General features: G+C 38.3%; 1 protein-coding gene across 1 annotated transcript in view; it reads right to left on the minus strand.

Moving 5' to 3' along the window:
• Positions 1 to 1,349: 1,349 nt before the first annotated feature.
• The window catches only part of adam19a (ADAM metallopeptidase domain 19a), a 68,784-nt gene continuing 44,757 nt past the window's right edge, over positions 1,350 to 25,376 (minus strand). The window contains exons 6-23 of the mRNA XM_043245775.1: positions 24,686 to 24,869; positions 23,026 to 23,091; positions 22,348 to 22,419; positions 22,016 to 22,182; positions 21,442 to 21,526; positions 19,728 to 19,870; positions 18,120 to 18,297; positions 16,661 to 16,750; positions 16,031 to 16,226; positions 14,441 to 14,549; positions 13,775 to 13,979; positions 13,527 to 13,604; positions 12,176 to 12,284; positions 10,535 to 10,676; positions 6,803 to 6,899; positions 5,460 to 5,711; positions 5,071 to 5,252; positions 1,350 to 2,018 (exon numbers count right to left, since the gene is read on the minus strand). Coding sequence (XP_043101710.1) covers positions 1,967 to 2,018; positions 5,071 to 5,252; positions 5,460 to 5,711; positions 6,803 to 6,899; positions 10,535 to 10,676; positions 12,176 to 12,284; positions 13,527 to 13,604; positions 13,775 to 13,979; positions 14,441 to 14,549; positions 16,031 to 16,226; positions 16,661 to 16,750; positions 18,120 to 18,297; positions 19,728 to 19,870; positions 21,442 to 21,526; positions 22,016 to 22,182; positions 22,348 to 22,419; positions 23,026 to 23,091; positions 24,686 to 24,869 — 2,407 coding nt within the window. The 3' untranslated portion in view covers positions 1,350 to 1,966. The remainder of the gene's footprint in view (positions 2,019 to 5,070; positions 5,253 to 5,459; positions 5,712 to 6,802; positions 6,900 to 10,534; positions 10,677 to 12,175; positions 12,285 to 13,526; positions 13,605 to 13,774; positions 13,980 to 14,440; positions 14,550 to 16,030; positions 16,227 to 16,660; positions 16,751 to 18,119; positions 18,298 to 19,727; positions 19,871 to 21,441; positions 21,527 to 22,015; positions 22,183 to 22,347; positions 22,420 to 23,025; positions 23,092 to 24,685; positions 24,870 to 25,376) is intronic.

Below are 25,376 nucleotides of genomic sequence, written 5' to 3' on the forward strand. Positions count from 1 at the left end.
GACACAAATGAACCGTTATTTATTGGAAGTTTCATAGAATGTAAATGTCTTCATATTTTTTTTTAGATTTATAACAACATTAAACCAACGCCGGCTGCAGAAGCAGTTTTAGTGTACTGTTTTATTAAAGAGGGAATAGGTGCTGATATTGAGAGCGTGTGATTTAGTCCTATTTTCTACTACACTGCTTGATTTCCACTCCTGACTTAACAGCTCCTTTACCTTTTCCTACATAATTAATCACACACCATCTCCCATAGACTTGAGAGGGATGGACTCGGGGCATGTAGGAGAGTGAGGAGCTAAATTTAATTAAAACCAATACAATGCAACGTACACGAGCGCGGCGTGAGAAGTGCCCGCTCAGCAGACTGAATATGGCCGCGACGCTGTGTAGGATTCATTTCAAGTAAAAACAAAAAATTGAAGCGGAAAGGCTGCTCGTCAATTTGGAGCGATGAGCGTTTCTGCTGACAGCAGAGTTTCAGTTCCTCCCTGCCCTAAAATGTACCAGCCGTAGCTGTCAGCGGAGCTTTATCGGTCCATACGAGGGGTTGAGGCAGGTCTGACTGTGTGTAATGAGCTGCAAATCAAACAGAAACCTCTCCGGGGTTTGAGATGCAGTTGCAGAGAGCCACCGTTCCAGGCAGGTGGGGTCATGCGGTACTACAATCCAGCGGCGTCTTAATATAGAGCTCAAAACCTCACAGGTTAGTGTGCTGAAACCCAGATATAATAAATCATGTGCAGATATAATCGGGTTTTGAAACTTTAAATATGCTTTTCAAGGCCAAAAAAAACAAACCAAACGATGCTTCTGCCAGCCGTGGGACATTATAAACGGTTGCTCTCAACTATGCGTTCCAAATGCTCAAATTGTGATGACTGCAAAACTGCCGTGCCTCAGTAATAAAGGTTGAATAGCGTTTATGATTTACAAAATGACAAAATGTACAACGATGATGATTCCTCACAAGTTATACTTAATTTAAGAGTAAAAAGTGTTTCATTATCACTTTTTTGCAACGACCGATTTGAACGTATTTTATGAGGTGGCTTCTACGAATTCACAGAATATGTGCGGTTTTCCATAAATCATGAGTTCGGTTATACAAATTTGTGAGATCGTCTGAATTAGGTTACTTGTAAAATATGCAAACATTACAGTGAGATACACTTTTCTCAGAAAAATGAATATTTGAAAAAAACCCCGAAATCTACTAAATTAGTCTGTCTTAATAGCAGTCTAATGTAAGTTTAAAAATACCACTACCACTTAGATAGACCTTTTAGATGACGTTCGCTGTTTTTGCATCTGTTTCGCACAGAAATTACACGTTTAATCTTGTATTTTTTTTTTTTTATTACAACATTATTCCTTTCTACAACCATTGTTCTCACATAGAACTCACTGTTCACTGCACATCTCTGCTTATTTTAACCTGATGTAAAGAATTAGACCTGATGTAAAGTCTGCCATAAAGTGAGGACGACCACAACAACATGGTGTCTTTACTAAAAAGGTGTATCGTATTTTATGTACCAAACACAAAAATCACATACAGCACAGTACAACGAATGAATCAATCGAGGCATTAAACAAAACGACATCTTTGGCACTTGACAAATAGATGATAGTCAAACAAAAAATGTAAACAAGACAGAGGCTTAACATTAAAACGCAACAATTAAGTACAAAAAATTGCAAGGTGATAAAAATTCAAGGTTTTGGCAATGTGATGGTCTATCCAAAACGTTCTCAGTCTGCATGTTTTCATGCGAAACCGCGTCGTCTCTGCTGTGCCCGGCTGTATTTGAGTGCCGGTTTTTACGAGGCCTCATCCAGGGCCCTAGCACCATGCTCTTCCATCCCTTGTGAGACAGCTCACTATAGTACCAGTCACCAAGGGTCCTTATATAGTGCAAATAGGCTGGCTGCAGTCTTTAAAAATGAATCCTGCAAGCGTCATTTTCGGAAAGCGGATGGAACTATGAGTGGTTTGGGTCCTGAAACAGGTCTGAAAAAAAAAAGAAAAAAATTGGTTAGATATCGTCACTAACATCCGTTCGCTGACCGCCTGAAGTCACTCCCTCGCCGCGTTGACTCTCGCACCACACCTCTGTTGTATTTCACTCAGGACTCCAATTCCCATCATCCACTGCACTGATGACTCGCACCTGATTGCACTCATCACACACCTTAAGTAAGTAGTGTTAGCTACTCAATGGAGCCACGGCCTGTTTCTTAGTCCTAGTTTCGCCTTGTTTGATTCTCCCGTGTTCTGACTTCTGCCTGTTTGGATTATTGCTTGTTTACCTGGATAATCGCTCTATAGGGATATTGGATTACGTTCACCAGGGACTGACCCCCACACCTGTTTGCTGTTGTTTGACCCCTTCCTTTTTTAAACTATTAATAAAGTCTCTTAATAAAGTCTTGCACTTGGATCCGCAAGCCCTGTTACAGATGTACACTAAAGCTTTTGTTTAAGTCGTCTGCTGTACTGTACTAACAATCTTACAGAAATATGAAAAATTTGTCTTTATGGTAATTTAATACAACTACCTTGAGCTTCTCCTAAATTGTATGAGCTCCATATTACCCCTATATTCATATCATATACAAGTCTACAGGTTTAATAAAATAATAATAATAATGACTATTAAATAATGGAAATAATGACTGATTTTATATGTCAGGTTTTGCAGGGTTAAAACCTCTGTTAAAGCAGAAAGCTCCCACAAGATCACTCAGTTTAAAGACTTAACTCTGTTAAATGAATGTTTTTTCAAGGTTTACCATCACTTCAAACGAACCGCTTATACCTTTCTTTTTGTGTGAAAAACCACGATAAAAACTTCACATCCCGCTTAGCCTGTCAAAGTGAATGCAGTTTTCAGCATATACAGTCGATTCCTCAGAGTCTCGCTGTTATGTGTTGAAAATGAATGTGTCTTTTTATCACAACATAATACTAAGCTGCTGCCGCCACTGGGAAGCTCCGAATGCATTTATCTTCTCAAGCTGAAACTCGGCGAGATTCGATGGTTCTTTGATTGGAGGAGCATACAGTTCTGGAGACAAGCAGAAATGAGGCCTGGATGTACGTTGGTGCAGTTATTTCTTAAAATAAGCGCTAGGCGGCTGCGTTTGAGAACTGATAGCGGACTAGCATTGATGTGAAGACCCGAGGAGAGAAAAGCAGGTTTAAGCAGAATTAAGGAAAAATTCGCTTCTCGCAAGATTTCATTGGGGCATGTGTAATTCCCCATAAAACCTACTACTGTATATAAATGAGTAAAACCCAGTCCAAATGTTTGATGTGTTGTAAAAATGCGACCCTATATTTACTGCACTCAAGAATAGGTAGAGAGGTGAAAGGAATCCCATAAAATATCCAATCCGCACGCTTCACCACCCACAGTTCGGCACGCTCATTTGTATCTAACAGCGCCTCTGATCCGTTTGGTCTGGCAAGGAAAAACAAAGCATCAAATAATTCGAGCAGACAAGACTCTCACTCATTAGGACTACATTTCTTATTGGAGAGGAACTGTTCAGTCAACTGCTACAGTTAGTATGCTAATCAGCTAATGTTGTCACAGTTTACATGTCCTGGTGCGAGAATAAGCCAACAATCGCGAGTGGAAAAGACAATTCTAAGGAAATTCAGTACATACTGCATACTGTTGTCACCAACCTGGATAACTCTCACCCTGACATTCATTAGCTCCCGCCAACAGCATGTCAGCCATTTTGAATTTTGTGAAAAGGGCATGCAGTGAACTTCTAAATACTCCTCCTTGGGGATTTGTGTGGTTGTCGTGAAACTCTGTCAGCATAATAGGTATGTTTACATGCACTAATTTTGTTAATATAGACCACTACGGTATTGTGCATGTGCCCAAGGTATTTTTGAATTCAATAAAGAAGATAATTTTATTCATGTGTTTGCATGCTTAGTTTTCCCGACTGAGAAATGCCAGAGCTACTCCACACAAATTCATACGTATTGAGCTCACTCGGATCGACTGATGGGTTTCCTCTGAGGCTTTTCAATCCTATTGAGCCATCACTCAAATAATAACAGATTATTTGGGTTCATGCAAACGTAGCTGTTGAGAATTGCTAAATTGTGAACAGATTTTGGATATCTCAAACATTCTTGCCATATCGAGTGATTAATCAATGTCAAAACAGAGACATTGAGAATGACTCTTGAAGGACCAGCATCACATCCTCTTGGCAGTTTTGGGAGTTCATTTTTAATCCTTTAATCTCCTAAATCTCCAAAAACCTGACATCTTTTACTTCTGGAGTCTCTAGGTAGGTTGTAGTTTTGGATAATGTTTTGGAACTGGAGACTAAACGGTTCTTGATGGTTTCACACCAAATTCTTTTACAGTTTCCGTTCTTCTTCTTTTTTTTGACTCTGCTGACCCGACGAGCCTTTCGCTGTCCAGTGGTCATGCCTTAACTTTGGAAATTCCAAGTATTGCATTAGTATTGCATCCTTCTCAAGAGCATTTAATAATTTTTGACTTCAGTCTGAGTTAAATCTCTTTTTTTCTTTTTTATCTTTAAAAGGAAACCTGCTTTATAATTATGCACACTTGAATATAAGGAGTTTTTTTTTTTTTTTTTTTACTTCCAGCCTTCACGGACAATTATATACCACTTATAAATGATTAAATACAAAATTAATAGCAGCTATTCAAATTAATGCAGTTCGTAATTCGTAAAATTTGGTTAAAAAAAAGATCATATTCACTTGTATAATAATAATCACGCACGCACTGTAAATTGCGCAAGCTTTTTGCAATATTAATAACGAAAAATCAGAAAATACATGCACTCATTCAAAGACCCTGTTAAAATCAAGATATTTTAAAAGAGCAGTTGTAAATGGGAATGCGCCTCCCTTGTCTGCTTCTGATCCGTTTGACCAAAACGCAAGGCTAGGTTTGATTGGATTTAGATCCAATTAGTATTGTATGTTTGGTTACGGGGGTTCATCACATGGATGTGGATATCATCCCATCTCTGGAGCTAATAATATGTTGACTCACCGGAATGCCTTTAAAGGGGGAACAGAGGTCACTTTTCCCACAGGCTTGGGGCCGACCGAAGGGGGCATCATCACCATGAGCCCCCCACCAGAGGCTTTGGGCTGTGCTCCACGAGCAGGGCTGAGAGGAAGAGGCCTCTGGGGGGGTGTGGACGGGGGTCTAGGCTGTTGTTCTGATGCCATCTGCACGAGGACAGGAAAAATAAGAATTCGAGTAAGAATTCGAGGTGAGCTTTGTTCAGGATTTCTGTCAGCGTGTTCACAGATTGTTTGAATACAGATTAAAACGGGTGTTTCAAGCAGCATTTCATTTGATGAGATTGTGACCTACTTTGGCTCCTACAGCGATTTTGATTAAACCAAAAGAATATGAGCACGCCGAGTTCTCACCAGTGGTGAGCGTGATGGGTTGAGGGGTAGAGGCTTCTTGGGAGGACTGAGTTTCTGAGGTGATGCTACAGACTTGGGTGTGCTGGGTGAGTTGGGCGGCTTGCTGATAGGCGGAGGAGGTCGAGGTCCTTTGATGTTGCTCAGGGACGGCGATGGAGCCGGTCGGAGGGGACGGACGATATTGACTGGCTGAGTACCGTTGGTAGCTGGGTTTGGCCTCAGAGGAAGCACCTCTTTGCTGGTGTGAGGTAGCTTGAGAGGAAATGAATGGGATATCGGTGACGCTACATGATTTTAAAAATGAAGTGCACCTAAGTCACCCTAAACAAACCCCATTATAGATATCTAACTGAAAAAATGCACGAGTCACGCCTGCTGAAATGATGCTTTGCATTTCCGGTCTCCAGTGTTTGTAGTCAAATTAGCGTATACTCCAAGCTGATAATCTAATGTTAAACATACCTATAATGTTTTTTAAAAAACACATGGCTCCACAGCACCTTCACCTTGCTGTAGAATTTGTCAGTGCCTTATTCCTCAAAGATTAATGAATGTGGAGATGATATTCTGCAGATGTTAGCTACGTTAAAAAAAAGATATTTGAATGGGTTCCTTTGGAGACCGGAACAGAAAAGCATTCAAACTGATTTGGAAATTGTTTACTCAGGAAATAGGTCTTTAGAAATGAACTTTTATCGATGAATTCAGTTGTCAAAAGACACAGGAAAGACATGCACAAATAATTTCTATTTCAAACAAATGCTATTCTTTCTGTTCATTAAGGAATGTTTTTTTCTGAGGACCAGTTCAGCTTATTAGAATGATTTCTGAAGATTAGAATGATAACATGAAGATGTATCATGTTACACAGAATTATGCCTACTGAAAAACAGCTTTGCCAATAAATTGCATTTCAGATGTTAATATAGATATTGCAATAAAAAACTTTTTGTAACACTTTAGAATAGAGAACACTTATTCATTATTAATTATCATTTTTACCTTAATAAATTCCAATTTTTCTGCTTATTAATAGTTGGTAAGGCAGTTGATAAGTTTAGGAATAGGGATGTAGAGTAGTATGTGCTTAATTAGTACTAATAAATGGCTAATATTCTAGTAATATTAATGTTAATTATGTAACTAATTAAGAGACCCACTGTTTTTTAAACTGTACTTTTGTTAAATTAAAGTCAGCCTTGGTGAGCAAAAGAGACTTAAAACACCGAAATATCTTAACAACCTCCCAAATATGTACAGTATAATGGAATGCAAATTTCTGTATCTCATTAAAAATCGCATATGAAATGTTCTCTCTGTAATTTGATATGACTAAAGCATACCTTGAGATTACCACTCCTGTTGGAGGGTCCCACCACCTTCAGATGGAAAGCATGGTTTAGGTGGCCATTCTTCCCCTTTTCAACGGAGCCCTCATTTCTGAAAACATATGAAATGGTTTACGAAAACGAATAGACTTTTTTTTATATTGGTTTGTTAAAGCACAAGATTGATTTCACATTTTTAGTATGTATACCACAATACCACAATAATAGCATAATTTACTAAGCATGCTATTCAAAAAGTACATATGCTGAATAATGAACATTTACAAACTTGTGTGCATCAGAAAGCGTTCAGACCGCTTAGAGAGTATTCATAGCTCAGGACAGACTGAATTATTTATTGTATTTGACACAATACACCAAAAGGACAAAGTGAACATGTGATTTATTATGTATGTATGAAAAAATCTGAAATCTATTATTTGCATTAGTATTCAGAGCCTGCGAGCTGTGCATGCTGTGTGGCACTGATGACAGCAGGAGGTCTTTTTGGGTGTGATTTGCACACCTGGATCCCCCCCCCACCCCTTCGTCCTTGCAGAGCACTTCAAACTTTGTCAGCTTGGCTGTGAAGAGTTTGTCGACAGTATTTCTACGGGGTCAATTTAGCTGGAACACTCAAGGACATTATTTGTCCCAAAGTCAATCCGGGATCATCTGGGCTTTGTGCTCCAGGTCATTCTGACACAGAATGAAGAATCTTTTCTCTTGACAGAGGTTGTGCGCAGGTTTTCTGCGAGGATCACTCTATATTTGGCTCTATTCAACCTCTGTCATGTTGCCTGCCAATCCTAAAGCCTGTTGCTGAGAGTAACGCTTCGCTGCAGTCAAATGAAATTATTACGAGCAGTTCTGGGTGCAGATATTTTAATAAAAAAAGAGAGAATTTGTTCATTCGTTTTTTTGTTGGCTAACACCGAGCTTGCACAAAGATTCTTTTCTAAATTTAATTTAGTTGTTAGCCAATATGAGCAAAATACACAGGAAATACACCGTACCGGTCATGTGCCATCACTGCTACACGGTTTGGAAGTGGTAGACCTCTGCTTTTTTGCCTTTTTACTCCACATGGCTGCATAACATATTTAAGCACGTCCATTCGAAGCTTCAGGAGAAATTGTGGGATTTAAAGTCTTACATGAATTGCCTTAAAGGCACTGTTCTCCAAAAAATGTTTTTTTTTTTTTTTACATCTTTTATTCACCATCACCCTTCTAAACCGCTATGACATTTCTGTGGAACATGAAAAATTATATTTTACAGAATGTTGGGAAATAAACGGTTTAGGTGGCTATTGATTCCTCTTGTATAAACAAAAAAACAAAGCCATTTCTTAAAATATCTTTTTTATGTAACACAGAAGAAATAAAGGAAGTCAAGCACGTTTGGAATGGAAATACGAGAATCTTCATTTTTGGCTAAATCAAGTACAAGAGTTGTTCAATTGAAACCTTGCTGTTAGCATATGTGTAATCAGTGAGTGTGGTGCGTTTTACTTGAACTGAGAGAGTTCAGATGTGAGACTGTACTCTAACGTGCCGGGAATCGCTCTGTGCCAACTGCCTAGAAGAAAGGATAATACTGTACCTAATCTGACTAACTTTTAATGTTTTTAATGACTGGGGAAGTAACCTCAGTTATCTCAGTGCAGCTGCTGTTTTCAGCAAATGTGAAGAGAGATCACATAATTAGATTTCAAAGGATACTGACAGCTGAACTAATCGCATATTTTTAGAGGGCCTCAGATGAAAGACGGGGCTCTTGCACTCTTTACAACAGCTACTATTATTTCTTATAAAAGTCCTTCATAAAGCAGGCCGCAAAACAATAGCTTGAAAGTATATGACAAAGCAAAATATGTCTCTGAAATACCTTGATTAAATCTGAAACATAAAAAAAAAAAACTTCAAAGAAAATGAAAATAACTCGGCTAGGGCAGGGGGGATCACTGAGTTAGGATTATACAAGGGGCCAGATATTATCCATAATTGTGTAAATAAACAGATGGGGTTATTGTCTTTAAAAGATAAGAATATGTGATATGGAGAGACAGGGAAGGGAAGGAAGTCTCTTCAAAATAGAGCTGGTATCTTGGTTTCAAATCAAGTAGAAAAGCATTATGGATCAAAGAAGGATTGACCAAATGACTTTTTCGAAAATGTATAATCTAGCAAGTCAGTGGTATGAGCAGCTCCTTGAGCAGAGGAATTCAGATATTGGATATAGGAACGATGAAGACATTATCTGAGATACCAATATCCACTGAAGAAATATGGCTTCTATTACAATGGCATTAATCAGCTGAAAAGTTCCAAAGCCTCTGGAATGGATGGTTTTCCAACTGAATTTTTTACTGCAGCTCCATAAAACTAGTCCAAGAGCCACGGCATCTATATTGCTTAAAAAGAAAATTCCCAAATGTCAGCCAGTTGTGATAGGATGGAACCCATTTCTTATCAACCTTGGCTTGAAAGAGCCCATTTATCCTGACCCCAAAGTCAATAGCAAGGATAAGTCTACTACATAAAAAATGTAGTGTTTTCTCCTGTCCTTTTCTTTCTTTTTTTTATTCATGACTTTTATATTTTTAAAAGAGCATCCCCTTCCCCAACATTCAAACCCCTTACAGTTAAGGAAGAAAAAAAAAGAGGTAAATAAAATTAAATGAAATAAAAAAATAGAAACTTACCTCAATATTACATCATACATTGGTTGACCAAGCCTTAATTAAATATTTAAATAATTTGCAACACTTTCCCATCTTTGCAAAAAAAAATCTTCATTTGTACACATGCAGTCATCCCATGCCCTTTTTTCTTAGTTAAAATCAATCAGTTTATTATCTAAATATTCTATCAACAGTCAAATGTAATGTAAAGGACATTATCAACAGAGTCATTGTAAAGAAAGCAATTCAAGTCCTGCTTCAAACAAAGCCAAACATGACAAAAGTGTCCATGACGTGTGCTTCCTCGCCTAAAGTGAATTCGAAGCCATTAAAAACTTTGATATTAGTTATAAAATCACAGGCTCCAGCAGCAAAGACAGTCTTTTATCCTTGAGAAATACCCTTGTGTATAGCGGATGGACTCTAGGAAGCACAGAATATGCTGTTGTCACTTTTATTTCTAGAAATCTAAGCAATACGATCTCTAGGAATCAGTCGTAGCACAAATTTGCATGAAGAAGATAATATTGTGCCGAATCACTCAGCATGCCGATGGTGGTGCTACTCAGTGCGCTCGAAATTGCTCACTTCACTTCACTTCAGTTATTTTCTCACTCACAGGATGAATTCAGTGGGTACCTAAACAGCTAGTTTTAAGATGAATGGCTCAATAATAACGACCCCGAGCCCGACAATAACGAAGGCCGTTGCACCTTTAGCAGCCTTCACTGGCCAGACACGTTTTACAACTTTCATATCTCCAAAGACCTTTTTTAGGCTTTCGCCTACATACAGGTGTACCTTTCTAAAACCATGTCCAATCAAGTGAATCTGCGTAATGGGACTAAAAAAGAAAAATTGATCAAAAGAAACAGGGCGCATGTGAGGTTTTAGCGTTCTGCTATTAACCCATTCGGACTTCCACGAACCCATTCTCACATTGTAACTGCGGTGGTTTGCTTGTAAATGGATATGCATAAAATTTTTTAACAAAACAGTGAAAGGGTCTGAACGCTTTGTAAAAGCACTGGGCGAGTATGTGTGTGTTGCTACAGTAATACCTGCTGGCTTTGCTCTTCTCTCTCTGTGTTCTCCACTTGTGGTAGTAGGAGCTTTTTATCTTGATGCAGTAGAAGGCAATAAGTACAGCAGGGAGAAGCACTAGAAAAGCAAAGAGCAGCCCAACAACCAATCCCACCTGACCTGAGGACAGATATAGAACATACAGCGACTGTTAGACGAGGGTCAACAGCAAACACAAACAGAAGTGCTTGCCAAATATCTGCCACTCTGAATAATAGATCTTGTGTGCACTGCATTCACTCTGTACTATAATAACGTCTACGGCTATGTTCAGAATAGCAAACTACCATGCTTTTTTTTTTTCTCTAGCATACCACTTTAAAGCATCATCTAGCAAATGAATAGAAAACCCGAATGACCTACTGCATTTCTAAAACGTGCAACACAAAACCGGAGGACACACTCTCCCGCAAAGCAATGCAACTTGACCTTCTATTTTCAGAGCGGCTCGTGAATGGGAAGGTATATTAACTGTGTCTTTTAATTTTAAGTTATGCCGTTTATGCATAAAATTGTCTCACTCTCGTATTTTTTTTTAGGTTTTTGAAGTCTTTTTTGCTCACCAAGGCTACATTTATTTGAGAGAAATATAGTAAAAACGGCTATATTGTGCAATATCATTAAGATTAAAAATAACTGCTTTTTAATTTGAATTGATTTGAAATAGAATTTACAGCTGTGATGGCAATGTTGAATTTCAGCCGTCATTATACTTTATAGATCATTCTACAGGTTTGGTGCTCATGAAACATTTCTTATTATTATTAGTATTGAAAATGGTGCTGCTTCTTATTTATGTGGAATTTTTTGAATAGAAATAAAAGTTAAATAGAAAGAACAGCATCTGTTTAAAATATAAACAGAATATATATATATACTGAGTATCCTTTAAGACCTATTCTAGTATTCCATTCAGAACAATAGGTTTCGCAGTTACAGTCATATACATAAATGAAATGATTAATAATAAATAATAAATCCAGCTAACACTTGAGATTAGGGAGCTCATATTCATTATTAACTATGAGATTATGTTCCGTGAAGATATTTAGTCATTTTCTTACCATAAATATACCAAAACCTAGTATAGTAATATGCATTGCTACGAGCTTCATTTGGACCACTTCAAAGTCAATTTTCTCATTATTTCGTTTTTTTTTGCACCCTAAGATTTCAGGTTTTCAAATAGCTGTACGTCAAATATTGTCCTGTCTTAACAAACCATACGTCAATGGAAAGCTTATTTGGATGATATATAAACCTCAATTTCACAAAATGTACCCTTATGACAGCAATACACAGACTAATAAGCAACTAGTTAATAAGGAACAGTGTTCCCTTATCGAAAGTGTTACCTAAATTCATACATTCTTAGATTTGCTCTTGAAACGTTTCAACGAGCAAAGATATCATTGGCCTGAGTCCTGGAAAGAAAAGCCGGACGGTAGAGATTAATGGTCAAGGTGACATCTGATAAGAGGTGTGAAGAAGAAAGGGAAAGTGAGAAAGAGGGAGAGAGAGCACACGAGTGATAAAATCTCAGATAAATCTATCTATAAGATGGATTAAAGAATAGGAGAGAAATAAGTGAGAGCGCTGAAAGCTGAAGGTGAACCCACTGTCATACTGCACAGGTCCACTGTCCAGACTTCCTCCGAGTCCTGGTTTCTCGCAGAAAGGAGGAGCCCACCCACGGTTACAGTGGCAGTTCCCATTACTGTTACACACCTGCATGCAAAACAACACGATACACACAGGGATTAGTGCGGATGAGAACTTCCATCTGGACACTTGGGGCGTAACCTTCACACGCCTTTCAAGCGCAAGTGTTTGACCTTAAAGAAAGAGTTCATCCTACACGAACGGAAATCCCGCCAGCGTTCACGTTTCCTCACGACCTTTCGGTTAAAGAACGCCGCAAACAACCGTTTGGTTTCGACATACATTAGTTCGAGTCGGTTTTTCGCCTTTTCACCTATCCTCGCTTTTCATTGCCACCATTGCTGAGAAGGTTTTTCCGTCACGTCTTTTAGAGTATAGGGCAAATACAGAATATACAGCCTTTCATCTTAATGGAATTTCTTTTAACACAGAATATTTTACACGCTTCAATCTAACCCACAGGCAAGACAGGAACGGTGGAAAGGCGAGAAAATGTGCTGTGTGCAAATAGCGCGATCACTCACTTTATTCTCCATCCACACTTGCCTAAACCGTACGATCAATATGAATCAAATGATAATGCAAATGAATAATAAAAAGGCAGTTGCGGAATCTCTAATCTCCCCTCCAAGACCTGTCGTATTTGGCTGCCCTTTTGAAAAGCGACTGGGTAAATAAGCAAGAAATAAAGAAATAAAAGAAAAGCTGACAAAAGAGAGAGACAGAGGGAGGGCAAAGGGATTAGGAAAGACAGAATTTGAGTTTATACGGCTTGGAGGCTGTTTACGACTATTTGACCAGAAAATACACAAATCAAATGCTATAGCTCTGCTAATATAAGAAAAGCGTTGGTTTTTATTAGAGGCGGTATGTGTCGGGAAATGAGCGACCCAGAGGGCGGTTTTAAAGGATTTAGAGGTGTGAAATCCACAATGAGTCAGTCTGGGTTAAAGAGGAACTCAAAGGGAGAAGGAATACTAAGACATAGCCTTTATTTAGCCATAATTTAAGAGAAGAGCTTACGCGATTCATGAAAAAACATTATTTGCATCAGGAGTGTCTTCCAGTAACTGCAGCACTGACAATGCTGTAACAAATATTGCCAGCACCAAATCCTGTTCTTAATCAGTATTTTTTCCCCAATGCAATATCTAAATACCCTTAAAACAAGACGAGTAAATAAAGCTAAACTGCATAAAATTTTTAAAAAATAATAAAATAAAATAAAAATATGATATAAAATATATAATATATAATATAGTTATTGATATAATTAAAAATATAGTAATTTTTTGAATGACCACTCACCCCATGGCCATGGCAACCAGCGATGCAGGTGTGTAACTCAGTAAAAGAGGCGTTTTGACATCGTCGATCTTTGCACACCTGAAGGCAAGTAGCAACAGAACAAATCGACTCTTTAATGCAAAACATAAAATCCATGCTTTTATCGAGCTGCTTATTTTTGAGGCACATCTCCACTTGATTAGTACTGATGCTGTTTAATAATTTACATTAATAAATTAATACATCTTCCAAAAAAACCCAAAACTTGCCTTCCCCTCTCCGCACTTGGTGCCCGTCATGACCAGTCCGGGGTCTGGAAGGTCGCCCTGCCCATCTTGTGTGCTGTATACATATGTGCCCCGGCACTTCACCTCAATGCCGTCTGTGCGGATGGTGGTGTCTATGGACACAGCATTGGTGCCCTTTGGTTTCTTAGCAGCGCTGTGGCACTGTATCTTACCGCATTTGGCATCACTGTTGAGATATTTGATATGAGAGATGGAAAGTCATGAGGGATCGTTAGCCGTCTTTGCTCACAACCATTCGACAAAAATACATCAAAGAAAGCTAATTAAATAGCAATATGATGAAAAAGATATCATCTAAAAATCACATTAGTCTTAAGAGTGATATAAAAGCAAAATAAAGTATGAAACAATAGTCTGTAGTCTAGTAACCTTATTTGAACTAGTTTGTTCTTTTCTTTTGTTTTTTAATATATCGGCTTGTTCTTTATGATGTATTAGTTTGTTCTTTTTAATATATATAGGTGAAGTCACAAGAGAATTAATTGTGCTGTAACAGTTTTAAAGAAGCCCAAGACCAAATTGCTGTTTGCAGAAATCGCAGATTTCACTTCAGGTCAGCAAGTTCTTTGACAGAAACCACATATTACCGCTGGCACGGATGGTTGAAATACTAAAATACCACCTCACCTCTTCTCACACTTCACGTAGTTGCCATGACTGTCCTTGCCACAGTTTCCAAAGGCATTCCCCGCTGCGTTCACATCCTGAAAACAGGCGTCATGTGCCGGCTGCGCACCTGGACAAATTGACTTATTTAGTTAAACCTACATTACCTCTGAGAAATTTCAAATACAGTTGGGGACTCACGGTGTGAATATGGATCTGCTGGCTTAATAACTAATAATAACTAACTAATTTGGTGATTTTGTTCAATTGAAGCTAAAGTGTTAGATTTTAAGTTTTTTAAATGTTTACAAATACCGCAGTTTTGTTTTATTCTGCCGTGCCACGTTCAATCAACCATTGATTTAAAAAAAAATCCAGACCGGTCAAGTTTAATTATGGAATATGATAATATCCCTTACACACAGTGAACATCAAACACGTCAATGCCCCCTCAGCCCACAAATGACAAGTACGTCTGCTGTGATCTGTGTCTGTTTGATAGCCAAAGAGCCTGGCTGGACATAAGCCCAGAACACACTGGAGGTGTACAGCCAAATGCCATGAGCTCTCACTACATAATCCACATCAGGCAATATTTGATCATTAGTGCTGACTAAACACTAAAAGGGTCAATTAGGATTCTAAAACTTGTTCAGAAAGGTTGGTTTAAAAGGGACGTTTGTGACCCTGGGCCATAAAACCAGTCACGAGGGTCATTTTTTTAAATGTACCGCTTTTACATCATTTGAAAGCTAAATAAATAAGCTTCCCATTAATGTGTGGTTTGTTAGGACGATGTTTTGCCAAGATACAATTATTTAAAAATCTGAGGGTGCAAAAAAAAACATATTGCCTTTAAAGTTCTCCAAATTAAGTTCTTAGAAATGCATATTACTAATATATGCTCCTGAAACATGGCATTCACTTAAATCCTAATGATTTTTGGCATAAAATAAAATCGATCATTTTGACCCATATTGTTGGCTGTTGCTACAAATATACTTGTCAATTATAAGTCAAATATATATTTGACTTATGTCTGGTTTTGTGGTTCAGGGTCACATTTGTCAATGAAGTACCATAATATTACCTTGTTTTTTTACCATGGCAGTACCAGTATCATATAAATATGATGGTATATGACGAAAATAATCATTCAGTACCATTGTATCCAACTGGTGGATAAACACAATGATATATACAGTGCTATTGTTCAAAAGTTTGTGGTCAGTAAGTTTTTCACGTTCAAAAGGCTGCATTTAATTGATCTGAAATATAACAAAAAAATTATTACAATTTAAAATAAATGATCTCTATTTTAGTATATTTTCAAATTGCATTTATTTCTGTGAGGACTAAGCAAACTTTTTAGCTGCCATTACTCCAGCCTTCAGTGTCACACAGTCTTTCAGAAATCATTCCAATACTCTGATTTGCTGATCAGGAAACGTTTCTTATTATTATGAATGTAAAAAAAAATCGCATTACAAGTGTCTTCACCGTCCCTATATTATAATTTAATGCGTTCAGTACAATAACACAGTAACGGTATAGATACACGATATAGAATTTCCCTGCAAACTAAAGACAGCCATACAGCACACATCTTACCATAACCCCACAGCTGCAGGCACTGCTGTTCGTGGGTCAGACACATGCCATTATAACAGTAGGCACGGCCGTACTGACACGATGACCCATCCAGGAGGTAAACGTTAGAAGGGCAGTAGGCAGAACCTCCCGTGCAGTATTCCGGCAGATCACAGGCACCGGCTGCTCCGCGGCACATGGTCCCGGCTTGCTTCAGCTGTGGGCAGAGGGCAAGGTAAGGAGACTGGAGGACTTTGATGAAAGAAAAAGATAGCCAGGTGGTGGGCAAGCTACAGAGAAACAGTGTATATGAAATGACGCCTGGTGCTTCACTAGAATTTAGGTAATTCGTCTTTGCTCACGTAAGTCAATAATCAGTAAAACTACTGTAATACGATGAAATACGCTGATTACGAAAATGCCATTTCTTCAAAATGCATTCCTTCATTTGCAATGGTTTCAGCAGGGAAAGATAGTGCTGTAGTTCTGACTTGCACCAGCTTGGGTTAACAGGGACAGGCTAACTCTTTAAGCCTTGACCACTTGTATGGAACATACTAAGTGAGAGTCAGAACAGACAGAGAGGGAAGCAGTGGGAGAGAAATAAATAAATAAATAAATACATAAATAGACAGATAAATAGTTAGGCACCTTGCAGTCCTCACAGCAGACCCCGTGGGCACACTGTGCATCCACCTTCAAAGTGCAATTGCTGGGGTGGCAGCAATCATTGGTGCACTCCTGCGGGAGACAGAAAACACACACACACACACACATGAGGTACTTCCGATAAAGGCTACCAAAGCAAATCAACATAGGGCCCTCAACTTACATGGTCAACCACTTAGAGCAAGTTGTGAAAACACAATAAATACAATAAATATATATATATATATATATGCACAATGTATGTACTGTATACACACACAAACACACTATGAAGTGTCTGTTTGCACACTCTGATTAAAGTGCGGAAAAGAATAAATTCAGAATAGAAATTGCACAGAACGTTAGATGCATATAAAAATGTTTGACATGTATGACACTGATATATACAGAGTGGAGGCGTCTGACGGCCAATAATTATACCGTACAGCTGAAAATGAATAGGAAAGGGGAGGAAGTGTGTGTGTGTGGTGTTTTAGGGTGTTTAATGAGAAGGAAACAGCCATAACACACACATACGTTCTGTCTCTCACACACACACACAGTCTCTCTCAGCCTCACATAAACACACACAGCAACCTTTATTCTGCTTGATATGGTTTCAGAGCATCAAGTGCGACTGACAGCTATGATTATTGCACTAGAAATAAATAAATGGTGTGATTCAGTGACTATAATGAAAAAAGACATGCATACACGACAGGCTTGCACTGTCAAATGTATTTTTGTGTATTCATGAAAGTAGAGAGGGCCGGCAGATTTGGATTAAAAGGTTAGAAAAAAAGTGCACGATAACAGTTCTTAGTTCAGTGCCGCAACCTAGCTTTCTCTGTCAGGTGATAGCTGAGGTATTGTTTCACTGAATATGGTATTGGCAGCAGGTAAAATCCAGAACAGTAGTCCAGGTGTTTATGTATTGACTAGGAGTTAGAGACGCTACCTCAGTCTACCTGCACCAGATGGCAAATCACCCAGCCATTATATGAGCACTGACAGCCTGTCAAACACGGCTTTGCAGCAAGGTGGGACGTTCCTCTCTCTCTCTTCACACATACAGACATGCAAGCAAACATAAAAACACATACGCTTTCATCTGTCACGCTTTGTTACGGCTGTAGTTCAACTATTTATGTCCTAAGCATTTGTGTTTGGACCTTCCACGCGATAAAACAAATGTTTTGCTGGTTAGGCAAAGGCCTTTGCAATAAAAACGCCAAAAAACAATACAAGGCATAAATATATCAAGTAGTGCATGAATTAATAATAAATGCATAAAAATGAGGCATAATCAATTGCAATCAATATTAACTATCAAATCGATTTATTACATGTATTTCATACCCACTCCTGTTCTCTGAAAATGACTAATTCATGATTGGTCTGATTCAATATTCTCTAAATCAATAAGTAATTCCATTCAATAATTAATTTAGGCACAAATCACCTCTGGTTCTCCACAGTCACACTCCTCCCCTTCCTCTACAAAGCCGTTTCCACACCTCTTGCCACCGACCAGATCCTTCATGTTGGGCATGTTGAACAGGCACATTCCTCCTCCCTTCTGGAAGTAGTTGTCCAAGTCTTTTTTGCTGCAGCGGCTGAAAACTTTCGGAAAGGGGTGCCTGTAGAGCATTTTAGAAAGAGATATTTTCATGCATCAGAATGATTGAAAACAAGAGGCACTAGTAAAAATAAGATGGGAAACTACTGAGGCAGATGCAGCTGAACATCGATTTATAATAAATCCAGTAACATGAATATCATGAAAGCAAGGTCTTGATTTAAAAAGAAACGAGCAGGGAAGTTTCCCAAACTGTTTTTGTCTTACCTTTCCTCTACTGCACCAGGAGCAAGGGCTCGCTTAACCCACTTCATCTCAATTAGGCTTCAAACTTATCCACCATACTAATACTACTATCCTTGCCATAAATTATGTGTTTATGTCAGCCACTTTTGATCTCATGCTAGCGGCTGTATTTTTTAGCCAGAAAAAGTTCTTTCTGGCTTTATTTCTGGTTTATGCCTTACTTAGATCTTACCCAGTTAACTGAAAAACCGCTGCACCGTTAACACTGGGGTTCCACAGGGCTCGGTGCTGGGCACCCTGGTGTTCTCCATTTATACCAGATCTCTTGGAACATTTCTCAAGCTGCTTGGCGCAACTGGTGTGCTGACAACACCTGACACATCATGCTCCCCCCTCCTGTCTGTAAATCAGTGTTCTCAGAATGGATCTGAGTGCGTCTCTGTGACACGCATCTCTCTTCTAAAGAATTTATATATATATACATGTGATATTTGCTCCCGAGACCATCATGCAATACCATCACAGATGGCGCCATATCAGAATTGATATGCAGGATATTCATGGTATCTTGTTTACTTGCTACCTTCTCAGGTATCACACAAACAACTGTTTCCTTAAAGATTTTCCAGAGGCTAGATTGCAAGCAGTGCATTTCAGCCAGCTTAAGGCAGTTTTGTGTGCAATATGCAATAGTGTGCAATAGTTAATAAAAGCACAATACAAATATTTAGAAATATCAAGTTTTCATTTCCGCAATCTTCAGTGTCCCACGATTTATTTAGGCCAAAAGAACTGCGTTTAATTGAAGCAGAAATATTTTTAAACATTATAAATGTCTTTACTGTCACTTTTGATGAATTATAATGTGTCACTGCTGAATTAAAATACTAATTCCATTCAAGAAAAAATAAGCCAATCTTACTGACCCCAGACATTTGAATGGTAGTGCACATCAGACGGTCAGAGAATGGTCTGTAGGCGTACAATCTGAAGTGCAGACTAAAATGCTTGACTCATCCATAGGAACTTATCATTAGCAGCTAAATATGTACTTGTACGGTAGCATCCTGTCTATGTATTGGTTTAGTAGTGACACAATTAAAAGTTAAAATTATTTGCAAGGGCTCCAGGGTTCTTGGCGTAATTAGCATGCTTTTGTAATTACGGTGATTTATTTTCTGCATTGCTGGTTATTTATAAAAGGAAGCCTCTGCTTCAATGCAATGCAAATGTAAAAGTCTTTACCCTGTAGCTGCCGCCATGACACATCCACCCTGCTCCGCGGTGGCCTCCACACAACAGCCCTCATGGTCATGGCTCATGCCGAAGTTATGGCCGATCTCATGCGCCATGGTGGCAGCCGCCCCAATGGGCAATTCAGAATGGTCCTGGAAGAGAAGATCATTTAATCCAGACATAACAAACATCACAATAAATGAAACAAAAGTTCAAGCACTGCCTTCAGAGTCTGTCTAGAATGATGAATTCAATATACCGGATTAGTATTTGTTGTTCTCACTGCCATGCAATAAATTACTTACATTTTATGCTTTAAATTGGACATAAAGGCTATTTGTGGCCCACAGGCTTCTGTCATTACTATGCCACATTGCCACGGTTCTAACACTATGGTAGGTAAATGGCAGTAGCAGCCCAAAGGACATCTCTGATCTCCAAAGGCATCTTTGTTACGTTACAATGATGCCATAAATTGTAGAGGATGTTGTTTTTTGACCTGCAGGTGGTAATTTAAGCACCTTGGCTGGGGCAAGCAGAATGGCCTTTCTTTTATCTTCATACCATGACAAAAACATAAAGGCGCACACACTCACACACATTTCCAGAGAAAGGAGCACAAACAGATATCTGTGCAAAGGGCATGCAGTGTTGATTTTTACAGACGGCGCTGATAATATCTCCACCATAACAACAATGTTGAAATATGACATGAAGTTGTATTACAAATGATTTCTTTTATGGATTTTCTATCTCCTAAATGTCTCCCTAGAAACCAGGTTGTCCTTGTCATATAGTGGTCTAAAGCATTTGAGGAATGTGAAGGAGCCTATTTACGATAAGGAATGCTTTCTCATCACAGTGCACACGTGTACCAATTGTAGAAAAAATTGTAATGTTTGTGAAAAAACTAAAAAAAAAAGAAAGAAAAAATATTAATAAATATAGAAATGCTACAGTAACCTGTAATTGGTTAACTTAAAATTACTTTAAAAAGGAAAAAATGCATTGTTTTAACATTGCATTATGATTCATTTTATTTTAAATGTATGGTTACCGATTGGATAACATGTACTCAAAAGGAAAATGGCAAAATTACATACAATTACATTAAATATAATTTGAATTTTAATAATATATATGTTATATAAATGTAATCCTCCCAGATTGTCAAAAATCATAGTTTCTTCTTCTCACCAAAATCACTATACACGCACACAATATTGCTATTTCCAACCCCTAGAGGATTTATAGCAAACAAAAAAACAACAACGACAAAACTTCTAAATATATCAATATCTTGATGCATAACTAGCTGTCAACTGCAGTTCCAGTCACACAACACAGTCACACAGCACATACTAAACAGATGCACTCCCATAATATGATATGGTAGTACTTCTACCAATGTACCCATTGTTAACACGCATAAAAGCATTTTCCATGTACCGCAATGATCTTAGGCCGAGCCGGCTATATTGATGTAATGTAGAATTACCCCATCCATATGTAATATCCAGAAGAAATGCTTCACCACTCATTAGTATGCTGCAAAGTGATCTTCTCCCGCCACACAAAGTAATAGAACCAATAAGAGGCTAATCAGGTGTGTGGGAGCTATTGATCACTTTATCAAATCCCTGCATAAGCTGTACACAGACACACACTCTATGTACACAGTGTTTACAGCCTATTCCAGATGCAAGCCTGCATGCTTTCTTACCACGTTGATGCCGCCCGAGTTCTCGTGACTGCACATACCCTCCAGAGGAGCCATGCCAATGGTGGTGCCCTTGAAAATCACACCACTGCAAGGAAAACAATATACACTTACAGCCAAAAATTTAATTTCTGATATCATTTAATCATCACTCAGTCACCCTTCTGTGGGGTTTTTCCCCCATACAGCTTTGAAGCAACTAGTAGGTGAGTTTTTAGGTGAAATACCCCTTTAAATAATGTATAAAGTACTACACGTCAGAACATTTAAAGCTTTAGTTCACCCCAAAATGTAAATTCTGTCATTAATTACTCCACCTCATGTCGTTCAAAAAGTATTCTTGTTGAGTCACTAATGTTACATGGACTGGAGTTTTTGGCACATTTTAGTTGTGTTGTTGTCGTATGAATTTAATCAAAAACATCTTAATTTGTGTTCTGAAGATGAACAAAGGTCTTACAGCTTTGCAATGACATGGGAGTAAGTAATTAATGACAGAATTATAATTTTTTAAATTTATGAATACGTTACAGGACAGTTCTATGTCTGCATAGAGTTGGTGTGTATTATGACTAACGTGAGTAGCTGTGCGTTGTCATGTTTCTTGAGGGATTTGAGTTTCTGTCTCCACTGTAGGAAGGACCAAAGAGTTGAATTTGGCTCCTCATTGATGATGCACTGATCATGTTCAGTCCAAACCTCTAGACCAATCAGAGGTACGCGGATGTTCAGCTCTCTATAGAACTGATCAGACCAAAACAAACAATTAGGAACACGGCAAAGGGATTTATTTGGTTAAATATTATTATAATACAGACATCTATGAATTTAGCATTCAGAGAACAAACATGCAGTCTAAACAGTCAACAAAACCTTTGAACCAAAGAAATTCACCCAGGCTTGACATACCTTATCTACATAATTAGCAATTTCCATTATCCTCATTTTAGTTTTGTCAAGGTCCTTGTTTTGCTTTCTGTACTGTAGAGACATGAAGAAACGCCAAGAGGCAATTTGATCAGGACGAACATACAAATGCATAGACTCTGCTTGAGAAATTGCAAAAACCCTGTTACACAGAGAAATTTGATTAGCTAAATCCAGCCATAATGAAATCTTACATAACCTTCTGCCTCTTTTGGCTTTTGGTGGATATTATACAGATTTGATGTAAATGTATGAAAGAACTCAATCAGAAAACTCAACAGAATGTAACACTGAAAGATTGTCTGCATGCCTCTCACGAAATGCATCCCTCAAACCCGAGGACTAAAAATTAAACTATTAAATTCACTGATAACTTCTTGATAACTCCTCATATATGTAAGATATCGGCAATGGGAGTGATAGAAAAGAGAGGTAGAGAGCAAAATGGCACTTCCGGAGCTCTATATATAAGAAGCGATTTCTCAGTGGCCACATTTGAATGAGAAAGAAACATTAGGCTTAAAGTACTGGTTCTAAAGTACACTTTATATAACTCTGCCTGTATTTAAAGCTTTAAAGTCTTAATTCCTGCGGTGAACTTTACTCTGTGGAAGTGTCTAATTAGTGGAATTGAGGGTGACACAGACATCATCGGCTTACCAGTGTGTTGTCAGCTACTATATACAGTTCCATGTACTTTGTAGTACCCAAGGCATTTCGTCTAACCTAGAGGTGGAGATAAATACAGACACAAACAAACGGCAAGCAAAATGAAACATTAATTGCTGGAGGGCAGGATTTATGAATTTGTTTCTCAAGCCTCTTGGCGCTTGCTTTTACATACATACAATAAAAGTCTGCATCTACTCAGCAAGTAATGAAGCGACAATTGAATTTACTACAAAATGCATTTAATGTAAATGCTAATTGTTGTTTGTGCGGTTTTAAAAACGGTTTAACAAAATCTCCAAAACTGTATGCATCGATATTGTAGACACGTGTTTCAACTTCCCCGCTCGTCAACGGCGCTGTTCTTCTTGTTCAGTTTTATTTGCATTTTAATTGATGGGTCTAATTCGTTTGAAAGACTCTATTGGCACAGTAATCACGAAAGTATTCAGTCGTCACAAAGTGACAGCGAGCACTTTACGGTAACCAAGCAGTAAATAAAACGCCAGTGAAACAGTAAAAGTGGATGAACAAAATGTGCATATAAGTCATCTTCCTTGGCAGCAAGTGCAAAATAAAAGTGCAAGTTGATAAATGTTCAGAACCAATAAAAATCGCAGCTACAGGGACAGAAATCTTTGCAAATGTAATCATTCTGTTGGAAAAACGTGTACAAAATGCCGTGCACTTTTAGAGGACACATCACTAGCTATAAGAGCCAACAAGAAACAAGTTGAGTTATTCGAAAAAAAAGTAAAAATTCGTAAAATAGTGTTGATATGATATCTATACACATGGGATCTGTGGTAATTAAAGGCTAAAGCTACACAGGGACATGCTGTACTACAGTATATACGAACTTCAAGATTCAGGAACTTTGTAATCCGATTGTAGCAGGAATGCATCATCACTGAGGAGCGAGCATATTAGTCCACACTGTTTATTAATTTATGGACCCTCTAATTCTCATTTGTAAACAGCAGGCCAGTTAGAAGTCTCTACAGCTCGGCTTTAATGAGAAAGCAAGTGCAAGCAGAACAATAGCAGTAGGAGGGCTCCCAACTCCTGCTAATGATCCTCAAGAGTTTTATAATAAGCCTACATTATGCACTTCATCAGTCTAAACACTTAACCTGGGCTTAAGTTGGCTTTATTTCTGTACTGTAATGAGCCAAAACACATTTTTCTTTCTGCTGCACATTATGGGAACAAACAAAATTACTGACGCACAATGCAACACAACAGCTTTGCGTCAGACCGCAATGTTCTCTTTCGTAAGTGGCCTATCTAGTTATTATAGATCGGAGGGAACAGAACATCTTTGCTATTGTAAGAGAGAAATCTTCTCTGACATCACACACAATCCACTTATGAGATCAGAAATAGAGATTTTACACACTGAATAATGATGGCAATGACTCACTGTTATTTCCCTAATGACTATTATGCTTACAATCTAGCGAGAGCTGGTTTACAAAATGAGACTTTTTGTCACCTGTGGTAAGGACTAATTAAATGTGCTTTTTGACATCTACTTCAGTGAAATATATTGTAAACATCAACAGATATTACCAAGTCTCTTCATTTTACCAGCTATTAAATGTTGACATAGAACACTACATAAATCAAACTGATTTAATTGCTGACTGACCCTTTGATGCAAAGGTTTAAGGTGACCACTGAACAGGCTGATGTGTCCAGTCTGATGGCTGTGTCCGCAGGTGCCGGATTTGACCGGCAGGTCTTCAGTGCGATAGAAGGTGTGGTGGAGAACCTCCTCGTCTCCGATTGGCTCCAGGTAGTATGTATCATTTGAGTTCAAGACAATCAAACCTCTGCAGAAGGAAATTGGAGTAATGTCAGCTCAAACGCTCTTTTCTTAAACTTCATGAAGCTGTTTCACTTTATTTCTGAATAAATAAATATATTTTGGACTCTAAGTAACCTTGGACCCCATTGACTTTCAATGTATAGACAAAGAACCCCCAGAAAGCACACGGGATTGGAACAACATGAGGGATGAGTAAATGATGGCAGAATTTGCTTTAGTAAGGTTTTGCCCTTAGTAGTGCTTTTTGAGATGTGCATATCTATGAGTTCATTTGCAGTTGATCTTTCTTTTACAAACATATATAGACACACAGAGTGGAATTTTAATGCCTCTTGATCCTTCTTTTAACCTCGGTATAGTTAACGGCGTTAAGTAGTTATGCATTAACTAATCAGAGAGATCAGAAGGGCTCCTGAAACGCCGCTGGATTTGAGGTCTCCCAAAGCACCTCTACAGAACCACATTAAATTCGACCTCTGTAAAAAGTTTTCTAACAGTACATTTGAAAAAA

The sequence above is a fragment of the Puntigrus tetrazona genome, chromosome 7 (assembly GCF_018831695.1).
Source record: "Puntigrus tetrazona isolate hp1 chromosome 7, ASM1883169v1, whole genome shotgun sequence".
Classification (NCBI taxonomy): domain Eukaryota; kingdom Metazoa; phylum Chordata; class Actinopteri; order Cypriniformes; family Cyprinidae; genus Puntigrus; species Puntigrus tetrazona.